A 16133-nucleotide genomic window follows, 5' to 3' on the forward strand; every position below is an offset into this window, starting at 1 on the left:
AGGGCTGTGCCATGTGGGGGCTGTGCCATGCCGGGGGCTGTGCCATGCCAGAGCCCTGCTATGCCAGGGCTGTGCCATGTCAGGGCTGTGCCATGCCGGGGGCTGTGCCATGCCAGAGCCCTGCTATGCCAGGGCTGTGCCATGTCAGGGCTGTGCCATGCCGGGGGCTGTGCCATGCCAGAGCCCTGCTATGCCAGGGCTGTGCCATGCCGGGGCTGTGCCATGCCGGGGGCTGTGCCATGCCGGGGGGCTGTGCCATGCCAGGGCTGTGCCATGCCAGAGCCCTGCCATGCCAGGGCTGTGCCATGCTGGGGCCTCTGCAGCAGACGTGACCTTGCCCTGGTGGCACTCACAGCTCCTGCCTGAGCCACGTTTGTTTGGAGCTGTCATGTGTGCACTGGCTCATGTAACTCACTGAGGCTTGGGAGTGAGGGAGAGGCATCCACTCTGTGTGCTGAGGCTCCTGCTGAAGCCACAGTGGGCTCTCCCTGGGTTAGAGACCTCCTCAGCCCCAGGGGATCTCCCCTGAAGTTGTGTTCTACCTCTGAGCCCGCAGATAAACCCGGCTGAGCAAGGCCAGCCCGTGAGTGGGAAATGTTTGCCCTCGCTCAAAGTGTGTGGGTGACACTTGACTGTCTCTGAGATGAGCTAGGTGGCCTCTGTGACACCTGGAGCCACAGAGGTGTCATTACATGAGCCATTTGTCCCTCTGATGACACAGAGCTCTGCAGGATGAAGCTTCTCCTTTGATGGAGAGTCCATGGCAGGGTCTGCCCCTGCAGTCGTGAGACGTCACAAGGAACCCATTAACCTGGAGAAAGCTTTGCTCTAAATCCAGAGAAATCGCCACTGTTTGGGAGCCGCAGGTCCCATCTCAGCTCTCTGTGTGCTGCTCGGGGGGTGCCCACCCCCTTTCTGGCCGGCTGGGATCCCGGGGGATGGATGGATGGATGGATGGATGGATGGATGGATGGATGGGTGTATGGATGGATGGATGGATGGTTACCTGCTCTGCCCGGCCTGGGGCAGGAGGAGCTCGCTGTGCTCGCTGGAGCATCCTCCAAGGAGCTGCTCCTGCTCCTGGCTCCGGGGAAGGAACAGGGAGCTCCAGCCCTGGAACAGCCTCTGCCCAGCTGCAAGCCAGAGTTCAGGGGGTTTTCCTGGGCAGCTCCTGCTTTGCCTCAGTTTCTCAGGGTAGTGTCGGGGCCTCGGAACAGCGCGGAGCTGGCGGGGGCGCTGCGGGAGGAGCCGGGCAGAGGGCAGCGGCGCCTCTGCCTGCTCCGAGGGCGGAGTGGGGGCAAGAATAGAGAGGTTCTGTCTCCTTTCCCAGCCCTTTTTCTTTCCTAATCTTTCTTCAGACCTGCAGATTTCTTCATCAGCCAGGAGGATATAAAGGACAGCTGCCTCACAGACAATTTTCTGTCGTTGGCTACATTAGGGTGTGCTGGACAAAACCTCGTACATTTTGGTCTGGGAAAACGCTGCCAGGCCTCAGAAGTGATGCTGTTCCTCACTAGAGTCAGCCCCAGACCTTCCAGTAATTCCTGGTGAATCAGCTCCTGGCAGGGCTGAGCTGCTCCAGCTTTCTCCTGGGGCATGGGAGAAGCCTCATGGTTGGGAATCTGCATTGAGACCCTGAACTGGAGCAGCTCTCCAGCTGTGCTCTGTGGCAGAAGCAGTTACAGATTAATTAATTCATTAATGATTAATTGCAGTGAGTGTGCGTGCCGAGGTGTTGGGGAAGGGCTGTGCTGAGGGGCGGTTACAAGGCTCAGGGCAGGAGCTGCTCCTTCGTGCAGGTGCTGGAGTGCTGGTGATGCACAAAGTGCTTCTTTACAGACTGGGTTTATTCCTAATGTTCTTTCATTTAAATGGACTGAAAAATTAAACAGTTGCCATCACAAGGATGTAGCAAAGTCCTTTCTGCTTCGCCTGTGTGTTCTCTAAAGCTGCTTGCTGTGAGTGCCGGGCTCGCTCAGCCAAGCTCTGTGCATTAGAGGCAAGAAATGGGTTTAATCATTGGCAAAGGGGAATTTCCCGGAGCAGCCTGTGCAGTCCTAACAGCTGGGGCTTCTCCCTGAGCTCCTGGCGGTGATTTTCCGTGGTGCTGGGTGCTGCCTGGCTCGCTGTTCAGCTGCCCTTCTCTCCCTGCTGCCACGCTGAGCCCTGTTGTGTTTTGTCTTGCAGATTTTCCGGCGAGCCGACAAGAACGGTGAGTGCTTTGTTCCTGGTGCTGCCTCCCCCTCCCTGCCTGGCTCGTTCCCACTGGGAGCTTTGGCTGGAAGTGGGAGGGTGGAAAACGCTTTCCTGCTTCACCTAGATCCCAGAGCCTGCCCAGGGCTGGGGAATGGGCTCCCCCAATTCCCCATCTGTGCACCACGCGGGACACAGCCCCTTCCAAACCCTTCTCCTGCCCAGGGGCTGTCAGGCTTCTGCTCGGTCCCTCACAGGATTGGTTCTGTCTCTGTGCTCAGTCCAGGGTTTTACAGCTGCTCCTGGCTGGGTGATCCTGTTTCTGGGTGCCCCTGGAGCCCCTGGTATTTGGGAGTTAGGCTCTGCTACCCAATTTTTAATCCAGCACCCATAAACCAAGCAGTCCAAAATCACAAGTGGTTTCCCTGAGCCTTCCCACACTCTCTTGGGCTCTTTTCCTTCATGGTAGCTTAGGAGATGCTTTTATTGCAGATCACAATGCAGCCCAGGAGCTGAAGTCCTCCACAGAGAGGAAGAAAAAAGCTCTTGAGTCTATGGAGAGCACTTTCTTTCCATGGAAACCTGATGCTGCCCTGAGTGTGCTGTTTGTTCTTGGACAGTCTGCATGCCGCTGCAATGGGGCCTTTAGGGAAGGGCTGAAATCCCCACCTGCAATTCCAGCAGCACCCAGTGTTTTTGCCGGGCTGGTGGGCCAGGCTCTCAGGGAGATCTGTGCTGTAATTATCATGCAGAACACGCCCAGCCCCGTCCCACGCGGCCTGCAGGGCTGGGATGCTGCTTTCCACAGATATATAATTACTCTTCCCTTTCCTTTGAATGCAGATGATGGGAAGCTGTCATTTGAGGAGTTCAAGAACTATTTCTCTGATGGCATCCTGAGCTCGGAGGAGCTGTGGGAGTTGTTCAGTGGCATTGACAGGCGTCACTCAGAGTGAGTACCGCGGCGGTGGCACGGAGGGGACACAGGAGAAGCTAAAACTGCCTGACTGGAGGGGGAGGAGGCTGGGAGGAGGGTGTGATAAATAGTCAGGGTGAGACAAACCCACCTCTTGCCACACGCAGGTGCTCAGAGCCACTGAGCACCAGCAGCGAGCCCTGGGAGTGCCGAGAGCAGTCAGACATTTTGAGAGCAGCCATCGGATTTCCTGCAGCTCCAAAGGCAAGCAGGCACTGAAAATGCCATTGCTGTGGTTTGGAAAAGGCACTCCAGGAACAGGCAGCCCGTGGAGCAGGCTGTGTGTCTGCAGGAGCCTGTGCTGGTGTGGGGACACAGAAAGTCACAGACTCTGCCACTGTTGACTCAGGAACTGGTTGGCTCTTATGTAAGAGCTGCTTTCCAACACAAGTGGGCCTGGTGCATGTAACAGGGAATTTAGGGCAGCTACTTGTGAAAAAAAGAAAGCCCCACAGAGCAGGAGAAGGAATTGTGTTTAGCTCTGGTCTCCTTGTGAGTGGTGTTATCCAGAGGGCTCTGTTTGGCTTGGCTGGGATTCTCATCCCAGCTTTTTGGGTGTTTTTGGCCTCACTGGGGTCTCTGTGCCCAGCTGGGTGCTGTGGGTGAGTCTGTGCTGGCACTGGGAGGAGCTGGGTGCTGCTGAATGCATGGCTGGGCTCTGTGCAGAACTTGGGGTGCTGCTGGGGCACAAGGGGCTGCAGCTTCCTCCCAGTCTGGGGCAGGTTTGGCTTCCCCAGCACCAGCATCCCCTGCACCTCTGACACCCTTGACCACGGCGCAGGTCCCTGCCAGGTGAGGAAATTTGGGGCAGCCTGAGGTGCACACACTGGTCCCAGGTCTCTGCAGGGAGCCAGGGCAGTGGCACAGCAGGCCCTTGTCACACTGGGATGCCAACAGCCACCAAATGGCACCACAGCAGACACCCAGTGCCATCACCCACTCGGGAGTGGGGCAGTGGGAGCGACGGGCTCCCAGTGCTGTTGGAGCTGGCTTTGGTTCCTGCTGCAGTGGTGGGCAGAGGAGTGGGCAGGGGTGGGCAGCCTTGTGCTGCTTTCCTGGGAGCCTGCTGCTTGGGCTTGTGGGTGTGGGCAGCAGGAGGTGTCTCCTGAAAGCCTCTCTGTCTCTGGGCTGTGATCCCAGGAAGCTGCAGTGAGTGTTCCCTTCCCTCTGGAAATGCTCCTTTCCTCTTGCTCCATTTTGGGGTGATCTCAGAGTCACAACAGCCCTGGAAAACACAGGGTGCAGCGAAAGCTGCTCCAAGGGAAATATAGGTTGGATATTGGGAAAAAGCTTTTCATGGAAAGAGTGATAAAGCTCTGGCATGGCTGCCTGGGGAGGTGGTGCAGTCCCCATCCCTGGGTGTGTTTAAGAAAGCCTGGATGTGGCACTGGCTGCCAGGGCTTAGTTGGGGTGTTGGGGCTGGGTTGGACTCCATGATCTTGGAGGTCTCTTCCAACCTGGTCATTCTGTGAGTCTGTGAAGTTGGGAGCTTTAGCCCAGCTCAAAACTGAGCAGGGAAGGTCTCCTGCCTTCAGGCAGGGCTTGTTCCATCTGTCTGGAGCAGCTGAGGAGGCCTGACTGGGCTGTGCTGCCCCAGAGCCGTGGCTGCAGCAGTGCCCCCCCAGCTCGTTAGCTAACGAGGGCAGCTGTGACAGCATCGAGCTGGTGACATCTGTTAGCAGGGCATGAGCCTTGGGTCTTTGTTCTCTTCCCGGCACCAAGAGCAGAAGGGACCCTCAGACAGAGTTGTTTGCAAATTCCTGCAAATGTAGGAAACATGGGGTTTGGGGAGTGCAGGATTTGGTGCTGTCTGGGGGCTGTGCTGGTGCCCTGCTGTCCCCATGGTGGCTTGGACATCCCTTCTCCCCTGGGCTTGTTCCTTGCACTGTCAGGGAGTTAATATTTCAGAGAGCTGGCCAAAATTTGCTGCCTAATTGGAAGATTGAAGAGTATTACAAAGCAGCTACAAGCTCTCCAAGCAGATCTGCTGTGCTGCTTTTGTGTCCTGAAGCTTTTGCGATGATGGGAAAGTTTCACCCTCAATCCAGCAGGTGGGTTTGGTGCTGTGTTTGTCATGTCTAGGCTGGAATTTGTGTTTCCTCATCCCTGCCAGGCTGACCTGGGGAGGGGCAGTAGCAGAGACCTCCAGGCACAGACTCCTCCTGACCCTCACCCTTCCCTGGAACCTGCAGTTGCTGGGCCCAGAGCTGACAGCTGGGAACATGAATATTTCAGAGGTGTCCCACAGTTCTTGTTGTCCTTCCATGCCCTCCTCTGTCCAGCTCCCAGCCCTCTGGCTCTCAGGTGGGACGCTGGCTCCTGTGCATCACACACCTCTGCTGGGGTCACTTCACATTCTACATCTCCACACGAGGCTGTTCTTGTTCTGCATTGCAGAAAATGGTTCCATAAAGTGTCCCCTCACTTTAATTCTGTGCATTTCAAAGTTGATGTTGAACCCAAATTCAGCTCTGCATGGCAGCTGGTACAATGGCAGGTCCATGGCTTTGTTTGGCTGGTCCAGAGCTCCACACCAGCTCTGGCAGTGGCACACTAAGGTTCATCTTCCTGGAGAAGAGCATTTTCATCCTCTGAAATGTCTGGGTGAGAAGAGACTGATGTTTTTGGAAGTATGAGAGCTCCATAGCTGCATACAGAATTGCAGGGGTTGAATGCCTGCCCTGTGAAACCTGCCCAGGGAATTGCTGTTTGGATTTTACCTGTCCTTCTGTCCTGCACCTGTTGGGGAAATTGAGAAAAACAAGGCCTAGAAAATGCATCTTTCCATGAGGGTGTTCAGGAACTGGGTGCAGATAGCTCAGAGCCTTTGACCTGGAGCCACAAGGGATGGAAGTGCTGACCTGGTGCCTCTTAACATCTTTTGGTGGAAATAACCTCAAGCCTGTGATTGTGTGGAAGAAGGGATTTGAGTGGATTCCCTCTCCTCTCTTTACTCAGACACTCCGCAGCATTTGCCAGCCCCTGATGATGGAGAGTGACTGAAACACTATGTGTCACACAAAAAAGGTTTGGAAACCAGATCTGTGATGGCAGTGGAGGTTCCCAACATGATAAATGATAAAAAAAAAAAAAAAAAAAAAAACAAACCCGTCTTTTTTTTCGCAATTATTTCCTTTTCTCATAGTCTCAGGATGTGCTGTTTCCCAAGGGCCAACAAGGGGGAACTTGTAAACTACTGATAGCCAGGCAAAAAAACAAACAAACAAAAAAAAAAAAAAAAAAAAAAAAAACCAACCCGTCTGCTTTTCTGCAGATGATTGCTGTTTTCTTGCATAAATTCCAGGCACATTCTGACAAAATCCCAACAGCATAATGATGACAAGCTCCTCCATCATCAGTTCAGGCTTAATTACAGTTAATCAGTGGTTTGAGCACAGTCAAAATACAGTTATGGGAAATGTGGAGAGTCTCAGGATGAGTGCTTTGCAGGCCGAGGATGGCTCTTCTCTTGGAGTGGGAATGGCAGAGAGGAAAGCCTGCTGTCCCTGGCAGCCCTGCAAAATGGGTCAGGATTTGGTGTGCACATTCTGTCCCTGAGCTCCACCCCGTTTTTGGTGTGAGTTAGTTCTGGCAGCATGAGAATAGCCCCACAGTCCTGGGGTTTGCCTGCTGTGCTCTGTCTGCCCCTGCCTGTGCCCGGGGCTGCTGCAGCCTGGGGGACATGGGAGAGGCTCCCCTGCAGGGCTGCTGATGGAACAGGGGGAAAAGGAGCAGATCTTCCCCTGGACAGCTCCCAGAGGGAGGATTTCTGCCACGAGATGTTGTTGATCAGTTCGATGTTCAGTGGTTTAGTGATTTGATTAGCTAACATTTCTTGTTAAGCAGCAAGCAGCCGAGATATAAAGAGTTATTAATAACCTTAGAAGCCACAGGGTGGGAGCTGATGGCAGCTCCTTGTCACACCTTGCTGGAGCTGGAATGGCAGTGAGTTGCTCCTGCTGAAACCAGTCCCAGCCCCAGTGCTCACTGGGACCAGTGCAAATGCCTGGATAATATAATGTGTGCACCAGGTGTCCACATCCCCTCTGGTGACTCCTTCCCTTCTCTCAGGTGGGAGCCAGGGTTTCCCTGCAGTGCCAGCTCTGGCAGGCTGTGCTGTGGGTGCTGCAGTGCCAGGGCTCTTGCAGCACTGCAGCAGCTCTGCAGGCTCCAGGCAGCTGCCAGAAATAAAGGGGAAAACTTCAGAAGGAGCAAAATGTTTTTCCAGTGCACACCGGTGCCCCAAGCCCCAAGCTCTGTCAGGCAGAGCTGCCCAGAGATGGGATCAGCAAAGTTGGAGGTGGCAGAGCGAGGGGCTTTGGCTTTGCAGGTTTATCAGGATTGAGTCTCGAGGGAAACAAGATTTTTTCTCCACTTTACAAAGTGCCTGCAGTGCCAGGTCAGTGCGCAGAGCCCTGCCTAAATCAGCTGCTGTGTGTTTAAAATAGCTGAGCTGAATCCCAGCCTCACACTGCCCCTCCGTGCTGCCTCAGAGCTCCAGCTGCAGTCCCAGAGCAGAGGGGCTGCAGTCCCCTGCCCTGGCTCTGCCACCCTCACACCAAAATATCCCCTGCTTTGAACCACTGCCCACTGTTCAAGTGCTCTCAATGGAAGCCCAGGAGAAAGGGAGAGACAGAAACAGCCTTTGCTGTCTCGGGAAGAGCTGTAGGAAGATTTTTGCCTTAATTATTTCACCTTAAATGGCATTTTGGACACTTCACATGCTGTTCTCTAATTTTACGTGGGGGTGTTTTTGTTCCTTTGCCCTGTGAGCAGTGTCAGAGGGGGGACAGGGTGATGTGGCTGTGTTTCCCACACCCTGGGCAGCAGCACTGCAGCATTCCTTGTGCTGGGAGCCTGGCAAACTCCAGGTACAGCCACTTCCTCCATGTGTGACAGCACTTAAACACTTAAAAAACACTTGAAAAGCTCTCTTTGGGGCTCTCTTCCACTTTCCCAATCAAGATTAAAATTGGTTGTAATCATCTGGGGGATTTTGAGGCAGCAGAAGGCCTGGAGCAGAGGCTGATTTGAATAAATGCCATGCTGGGCTCTGTCCCTGCAGGCTCTGGGCATGGAGAGCAGCTCTGCCTCCGTGGCTTTGGCCACCTGAGCAGATCCTACAGCACCATGCAGACCCATCCCAAAACCTGGGGCTGTTTCTGAACATTCCCTCCTCCCTCTCCCCCCCAGCAGCACCTTTAGCAGCCACAGGAGGACCAAGCCCTGCAGGGATGCTGGGGGGAATGTGCAGTGCAGTGCTGTTAGTGAAAAGGATGGGGTCTGGCCCCTGCCTCCAGGATTTTGGAGCCAGGTCCCTGCTTTAACGACCTTCAGGGCAGGAACAACTGCTCTGGAGGGCTGTGGGATCATCCAGCCCCTGGGAGCCTGCAGACAGCCCCACAGCACTGGGCTCTGAGGGAGGGAAGAGGAGGAGCAGCAGCTGGAGGGGGTCTGGCCATGGGGAGGGCCTGGGCTGAGGTCAGGGATGAACAGGGAGGGAGCCCTGGCTGGATGCTCCCCACCTCTGGGGGAAGGGGCTGGGTTGAAGAAGCAGCTCCAGGGTTCAGAAATGGGCCTGCCAACCCCGCTGGCCAGCCAGGGGTGTGGGGCACCTCCATCCCTACCCCACCCTGTTGTCACAGGTGCTCTCCCAGCACACTTCAGCTCCAGGAGATGGTGGAACAGATCTTCCTGCTCCTTCATCAGCCCCTGGGTGCTGCAGGGGCTGGGAATGGCTCTGAGCTGCTGGCTCTGAACCTCTGCAGCCCCTTATTTTTCTAATGCAGCCTGTGAAAATACATAAACATGAAAATCCTCCAGGACTCAAGACAAGCCCCCAGACCCCTGCTCACCACCACTGTTTCCCCCACACCAGCCCCACTCTCTAACAGGAGCTTTTTTGTGTTTCTTGCAGCAACGTGGACACGGAGAAGTTGTGTGGTAAGTCAGGGATGTTCCTGCCCTGGAGAGCTTCTCCTCCCCAGGGTGTGTGTGGTGGGGCTTGTGGTGTCTGACCTGGGCAGGAGTGGGTGGCTCAAAAGTCCCTGTGGCTGGATCCCAGCACAGAGCTGCTTTTCCCAAGGGGAAAGGTGTCTTGGTTTGAAAAGCCAGGTGTCTGCTAAGGAAAGCAGGAGCCTCCCCTGAAATGGAAAATGCAAACCTTCTCCCTCTGAATTATTATAATTTTGAAATTCAGGGGCTCTCAGGCAAAGATATGGGAAGAGGAATAACAGTTCTTTACTAGGGAAGAAAATTTAAATAAAATATAAAATGCAGCAATACAAAACAACCCTGCCAGAGGCAGAGCAGGCCCTGTCCCGCTGTGGGTCAGGGGGGTGGCACAGTCCCATCCCATGGGGGCTCAGCCCTCCTGCAGTGCCAGCTGTGCTTCTGCTGGAGCAGGGATCCTGCACAGGGCTGCAGTTTTCCTCTGAAGCTCCAGGGCTGCTGGAGATGGGCCTGCTCTTCCTCTGGCAATGCAGGGCAGGAGAAAGCTGCTCCTCTGGGAATGCAGTGGGCAAAGGCTGCTGTGCTGTTCCAGGCTCAGATTGTATCCAGGGAGGAATGCTTGGCTCCTGCCCTGGCCGGAGCATCTCCCAGTGGGATGATGGAATTTGATCAGCCCTGCAGGGACACTCCCTGGCCATGAACAGCAGAGAACTGCCCAGCTCTGATAGATGGGCACAGAATGCACAGCCCCAAACCACATCTTGTGACCCAGGACAATAGGGAAGGACTTTTCATTTCAGTCAATGTGGGAGAGTCATTCTGGAAAGGGAGGGAATTCCCCCTTGCAGGTCTGGGCTGAGTGTGGGGAGCAGGAGCAGGCAGAGATGGAGGTGCTCAGGAGCCTGACCATGGTGTTCTGTCCTGCTGCAGATTATTTCTCAGCGTACCTCGGGGAATACAGGAACGTGCTCTCTGCCCTGGAAACGCTCAATGCTGCGGTGCTGGCAGCCATGGACAAAACCAAGCTGGTAAGGATGGCACCAGGGGAGGGCAGCAGGGTGGGAAATTGGAGCTGTGTGAGCTCAGATGCTTCCTAGTGTGGAACTTGGGGGCTGGAGGCAGCAAACCCCTCAAATCAGGGGTGTCTGTGCATGCTTGGGTTGCTGCATGTGCAGGCACACAGCCTGGAGGAGGGGAAGGGCAGCCTGCTGTCAGTGGATGGTGTTTGCTGGTACCTTTCCTGAAAGCATCTTCTGAGAAAGCTGCTCAGGCAAGTACAGACAGTCACTCAGTCCACACTCTCACCATAGCTGGGTCAGCAAAAACAGATGGAAAGGGTCTCTGTATAGAGTTCTGTTGTAGAAACAGGAGATCCCCCAGCTGGGGAATAATGTGCTCTGACTCCAGTGATTCCAGAAAGCTGAACAAATGCTTTATTAAGCTATACTATATTACACTAATACTATACTAAATTACATACTAAAGAGATACTATACTAAAGAATACTACACTAAAGAGATACTAAAGAAAAACCCATGACTGTCTCCAGACGGTAATAACACACGTGGATCCAATTGGTCAAGGAATCAAAACAACCTTCACTGGTGCCCAACTCACAAATCACTTTGGGTAAACAATCTCCGTAACACATTCCACATGTGCCAAGCAACAGGAGCAGTGAATAGAGATAAGAATTTTTTTCTCTTTTTTCTCTGAGCTTTCTCTGCCTTCCCCAGGAAGAATCCTTGGTAAAGTTGTGCCTGCTGCTCGCTGTGAACAGAGCTATGGCCACAGAATTCCAGTGAGGTTTATTGTAGCAGCGAGCAGCAGGCACAACTTTACAACTGGTAAAGTTGTGCCTGCTGCTCGCTGTGAACAGAGCTATGGCCACAGAATTCCAGTGAGGTTTATTGTAGAGTCACACTGAAGGAATCCAAGGACAAAGCCAGGGCAAACAGTGAGTGCCCTCAGTTAAGTATGGGGTCAGGAGCCAATGGTTTGGAGGCACAGGGGTAGTGCAAAGGGCAGTGATTTATGAGAAAGGGCAGATTAACAGAGCTGCAGGACACCATGGGAGAAGCCCCTTTCGACTCACCCTAAGGTGAGAGGCATTTTCAAAGCCTGTGATAAATTCTTCCAGGGCAATATCCTAGAAGTTTCCCTAATAGGCTCAAAGGTGTTCACAGAGAAGGGTAAATCCAAAATTTTTGTGCTGTGGAGACCTTATCTGGGTTCTGGGGACATCATCCCCCCCTTGCAGGGCTCTGGCAGTGCCTGTTCCAGCAGCTCCTTGCAGTGTCCTGCCCACGGACACTTTCTGGGAGCATCACTGAGAGCCTGTGTCGAGTTCTGAGCCAGAACAAAGTGTTCCCCCCCCAGCAGCGAGGCTCCAAACGAGCCCTGCAGGGCTGATGGTGCTCGGGAGGGAGCCCAGCCCGGGCTGTGCTCGCAGCACCGAGTGCTGGCTGCAGGAGAGGGGCAGGGGCAGCTGCAATTCCTGCTCTCCCAGCCTGGTACAGAGCTCATTCCTGCTCTCCCAGCCTGGTACAGAGCTCATTTCTGCCTCAGTGCTCACCCTCTCCCCGCAGTTTGTGCTGATGGAAGCAGTTTGGAGGCTGCTGATTAGGGCAAGCTCCGAGCCCCAGCTCTGCTGAGCAGCCTCAGGATAAACAGTGGGGAAGGGCAGCCTGGAAGGGCCCTGCCCAGGGAGCAGCAGTTCCTTCTGCACCTGAGATGTGTCAGAGGGTTCAGCTGTATGCTTGGGCTGCTGCTGAGCATGGGGAACACCCTTCCTTTGAAGCAGGTGAGGGGCATCATCCATGTGAATGCTCCTCTGAGCTCTTGCTCAGACAGAGAAGAGAAGGCAGACCAGTCCCACACTCACCAGAGTGGTGTTTGTGCCTCTGTGGTGTCAGTCCCTCTCTGGGTTTTCCTCTGGCAACAGCCAGCCTCAGCAGTGTCTCCCTGTACGTGTGGAAATTTCATGCCAGGAGAGGAAATCTCCTGAAAATGCATTTTCTCATTGGTTCAGGTCCCCAGCCCCACTCACAGTTATTAAATACAAATCCAGAGGGAGAGGAGGAATCCTCTCCAGAGAGATGTGCTTTATTTCAGTTCCTTTCTGTTGTTTTTTGGGGTAATGAATGTGTACAGTCACGTATTTCTCCAAAGAGCAGCACAGTCACTCCCTGCTCCACAGTGTTGGTGTGAGGCATTCACTCCCTCCAAAACTTCTGTGTTACTGCTGTTCCCTGGAAAAGAGAAGCAGGTTTTTCCTGTTGAAGCAAATTTTGCTGGGCTCCTTTCTCTCCCTGGAGCTGGGGCAGTGCAGTGTTCCCAGCACTGCTCTCACCAGGAGGAGCCCGTGCTGACCAGGGGCTCTGATCCCAGCCCTGATGTGCCCGGTGCAGGTATTGATCCTCTTGGGATACCCCAGCCCTGATGTGCCCAGTGCAGGTATTGATCCTCCTGGGATCTCCCAGCCCTGATGTGCCCGGTGCAGGTATTGATCCTCCTGGGATCTCCCAGCCCTGATGTGCCTGGGGCAGGTATTGATCCTCCTGGATCCCTTCCCTGCACTCCCCTGCTGTGCTGGGCTCTGGTCTGGGCAGGAGGCAGGAGCTGTGGCAGGGATGCCTGCCACTGCTGGAGGCTGCAGAGATGAGAAATGCTGCATTCCTACCTGCTCCCACATTTGTATTTCCAGAGCTGGACTCCAGCTCGAGTTGTGATGGGATTAGTGGGCCAGGTTTTGGCCAAAGCTCACACCTCAGTGAGCCAGGCCAGAGGGCAGACGTCCCACACGGCACCTGCCCCTCAATTCTTCTGGTTCAGACACCCCTCTGGGGCCTGCGAGCCCCCTTTGGCAGAGAGAGTGGAAGAACCAGAGGAACTTTCACCCCAGGGAGCTGCTTGTGCACTGAGAAAACTGGAATGTTGGAGCCCTGGATACTGAGAGGTTCAGACTTTCTGTGCTGACAGGCACTGACCCTCAAGAAAACACTACATTTGACCTGAGGCCGCAGAGAAAACTTCCAAAATTAAATAATAGAACTAAGATCAAGAGTGTGTGGTTTAAATAGAAGTGGGTGATCAGGCAGTAGAAAACTTATAGTTTAGAGTTTTAGAATAATATATAAAAAGAATAATAGAATAATATTATATATTATAATAATAAATAATATATGCTAAAAGAATAATAGAATAATACTATATATTATAATATAATAATAAATAATATATACTATAATTAATATAAAATAATAGATAATAGAATTAATATATAATGATATAGAATATATACTATCTCACATATAATTATATAATTATTAATATATAATATACAATTAAAAATATAATTAATAATATTAATATATAATTAATAATATAATTAATAATATACAATTAATAATATAATACTAATTTAGAGTAATATATATAAAGGAATCTAGAAGTTTTAAGGCAGAAGCTAGTCCTTCTTCACCTTCTTCTTCATGAGTTTGAGCAGTATTATGTAATTGGATTGAAAAAATCCACATTGCAAGCCAACAAGTAGTTATTAAAAGTAAAAATAATTTAAGTGTTATTTCTTAATGAAGCAGCTTATCCTTTAAAAACCTTGTAGAGAGAGAGAGATACAGCTCCATTTTTAGTTTCTTAAAGTACGATAAAGTCACAATTTGTGAAACTCTAATATAGATAAGAACTAATAAGCATCTAAGTCCAAACAAGAAATATCATCTCATGCATTTAATCCCAACCTTAACAAAAAGGAAGCAAAGACTCCTCAGTGGAAGAGCCCTGCAGAAGGATCTGCAGGCCCTGCCTGCTCTTGCCAGGCTGTGCTTAGGAGGACTTTGCCTGACTCTGGAGCGAGGTCCAGGCTGGCAGGAAGAAGGAGAAGGAGGAGATCTCTGGCTTGAGCTGTGTCCCAGCACAGCATCTCCTGCTTAGGGCATGATCCAGCTCCAGCTGCCCAGCCCTGCATCCTCCAGGGACACAGCTGGAAATGTGGAATATTTTATTTGTGAGGCGCCCCAATGAAGGAGGGAATGGTCAATCTGACTCCATGTTCTCAGAAGGCTAATTTTTTATTTTATGATACTATATTATATTAAAAAATGCTATACTAAACTGTACTAAAGAATACAGAAAGCATACTTAATGCTAAAAGATAATAATGAAAACTGGTGACTCTCCAGAGTCCCGACACAGCCTGGCACTGATTGGCCAAAGAGTGAAAACAACTCACAGCAGAACCCAGTGAAACAATCACCTGTGGGTAAACAATCCCCAAACACATTCCACATGTGAGCAAAACACAGGAGAAGCAAATGAGATAAAAATTGTTTTCCTTTTTCTGAGGCTTCTCAGCTTCCCAGGAGAAAAATCCTGGGCAAAGGGATTTTTTCAAAGAATGTGAATGCTGCAGTGGCATGAGCAGGAAAACACCCAGAGAGCCTGGGCAGCTCGGTGGGGACTGCTCAGACCGTGCCAGGCAGTTCCCCAGGAGGGGAATCGGGAAATCAAGGCTCAGAGGGAACGTGCCATGGGGGTATTTGGGAGCTGTGGTTTGAGGCAGTGCTGCCAAAAGCCCTTGGGATGGAATATTCCCAGCTCTGTGCTCTCTGCAGGTCAGGACACCTGGCTTGGGTCACTGGGCTGTGTCCCAGCTGTCTCCTGGCTGGCACCTCCTCCATCTCCTTGTCAGGAGAAACCCTGGGACAAAGTGTGGGAAGTGCAAGCTGGGTTTGTCCTGTGTGCCTGCAGTTACTGCAGGTCAGGTTAGCCCTTTCCTGACCCAGAGATGGGGTAGCTGAGAGGTGTTTTCAAAACTTTTATTCCATTTTCAGTCTCATGTGAAGGGTGAGACAATACAGATGTTATAACTCACACCATCACAATCAGAAGCCAACTCTTTCCTAATTACAATATATTGTAAGCATTTCTTGGCCTATCAGCTTTAGCTGCACTTATAAAAAACTTATTTTATACTTATGCTTTGTACTTAAATATATATACTTATATACATGTATATATACTTTTTAATATGTATATATGGTATATATATGCAGTATGTATACGATATATATTTTAATATATATACTTATATATATATAAAGTATATACCTAGATGCTTTATACTTATACTATACTTTTAAAAACTTATTTTTAGTTTCATTTCTCTCTCAACAAAGTTTATCTTCTTCTATAATATTTCTAAGTTAACATTCCTTATCTCAACGTTTACATACAAATATGTACTATGTGAGCCTTCTGTCAGATTTTAAGAATTTTCTAGAAATCCATTTTCCACACTGCAGGAATCTCTGTGTGTGTGTGAGCAGCAAACCTGCTCCTGGTTTTTTTAATGGATCTACAGGTCAGCAGGAGGAAACCAAACCATTCGGGGTTCCCATGCCTCCATCCTTCCTCACTGGGCTAGGAACATGCTGAAGAAAATTTGCCTTGTCGAGAAGAGAGGGTTTTTCCTCCACATTCTGCCGTTCCCACTTATTTGTAAAATATAACTTGGTAGCTGTGCTGTAGTGTGCTATTACACCGTATTTTGTGGCTGAACTTCATGTTTGCAATATAATTGTGTAAGGGTGGGAGGTGAACAGTGGAAGTAGCTCAGAAAACAGCCTGATGTTTCTCACAGGGGGTCTGTATGCTAAAATCTTTCCATTCTCCAGTGTGCAAACACTGCAAACCCTCCCATAAATACCTCTCCTAGCCAGGCAGCCTTATTGATCCTTTGATAGGAATTACGTGGCCACCCATTCCATTTTGTCCTGAGCTTAACTATCATCATAAGAAATCAATAAAACCCCTCAAAAGCAGAATTATAGCAGCTCTTGGCAACTTGGAGATTTTTGACTGGGTGCACAGAGCTGAAATACCAGTGCACGACCAATTCCTTGTCTTGAGCTTGCTGAGTTATTTCCTTTGTGAGTCCCAGCCACAGGGCTTTGCCATGAGCAGAAAATGCTGTGCTTGGTGAGTTTATTGA

General features: G+C 51.3%; 1 protein-coding gene across 1 annotated transcript in view; it reads left to right on the top strand.

The window, feature by feature from the left end:
* Nucleotides 1-16133, top strand: part of NECAB3 (N-terminal EF-hand calcium binding protein 3) — a 29905-nt gene that overhangs the window by 2520 nt on the left and 11252 nt on the right. Inside the window, exons 2-5 of the mRNA XM_041419300.1 lie at nt 2188-2212; nt 3037-3145; nt 9087-9112; nt 10052-10149. Of these exons, the coding sequence (XP_041275234.1) occupies nt 2188-2212; nt 3037-3145; nt 9087-9112; nt 10052-10149 (258 nt within the window). The remainder of the gene's footprint in view (nt 1-2187; nt 2213-3036; nt 3146-9086; nt 9113-10051; nt 10150-16133) is intronic.

This window comes from Onychostruthus taczanowskii, unplaced genomic scaffold, assembly GCF_017590055.1.
Source record: "Onychostruthus taczanowskii isolate IOZ18803 unplaced genomic scaffold, ASM1759005v1 scaffold60, whole genome shotgun sequence".
NCBI lineage: Eukaryota > Metazoa > Chordata > Aves > Passeriformes > Passeridae > Onychostruthus > Onychostruthus taczanowskii.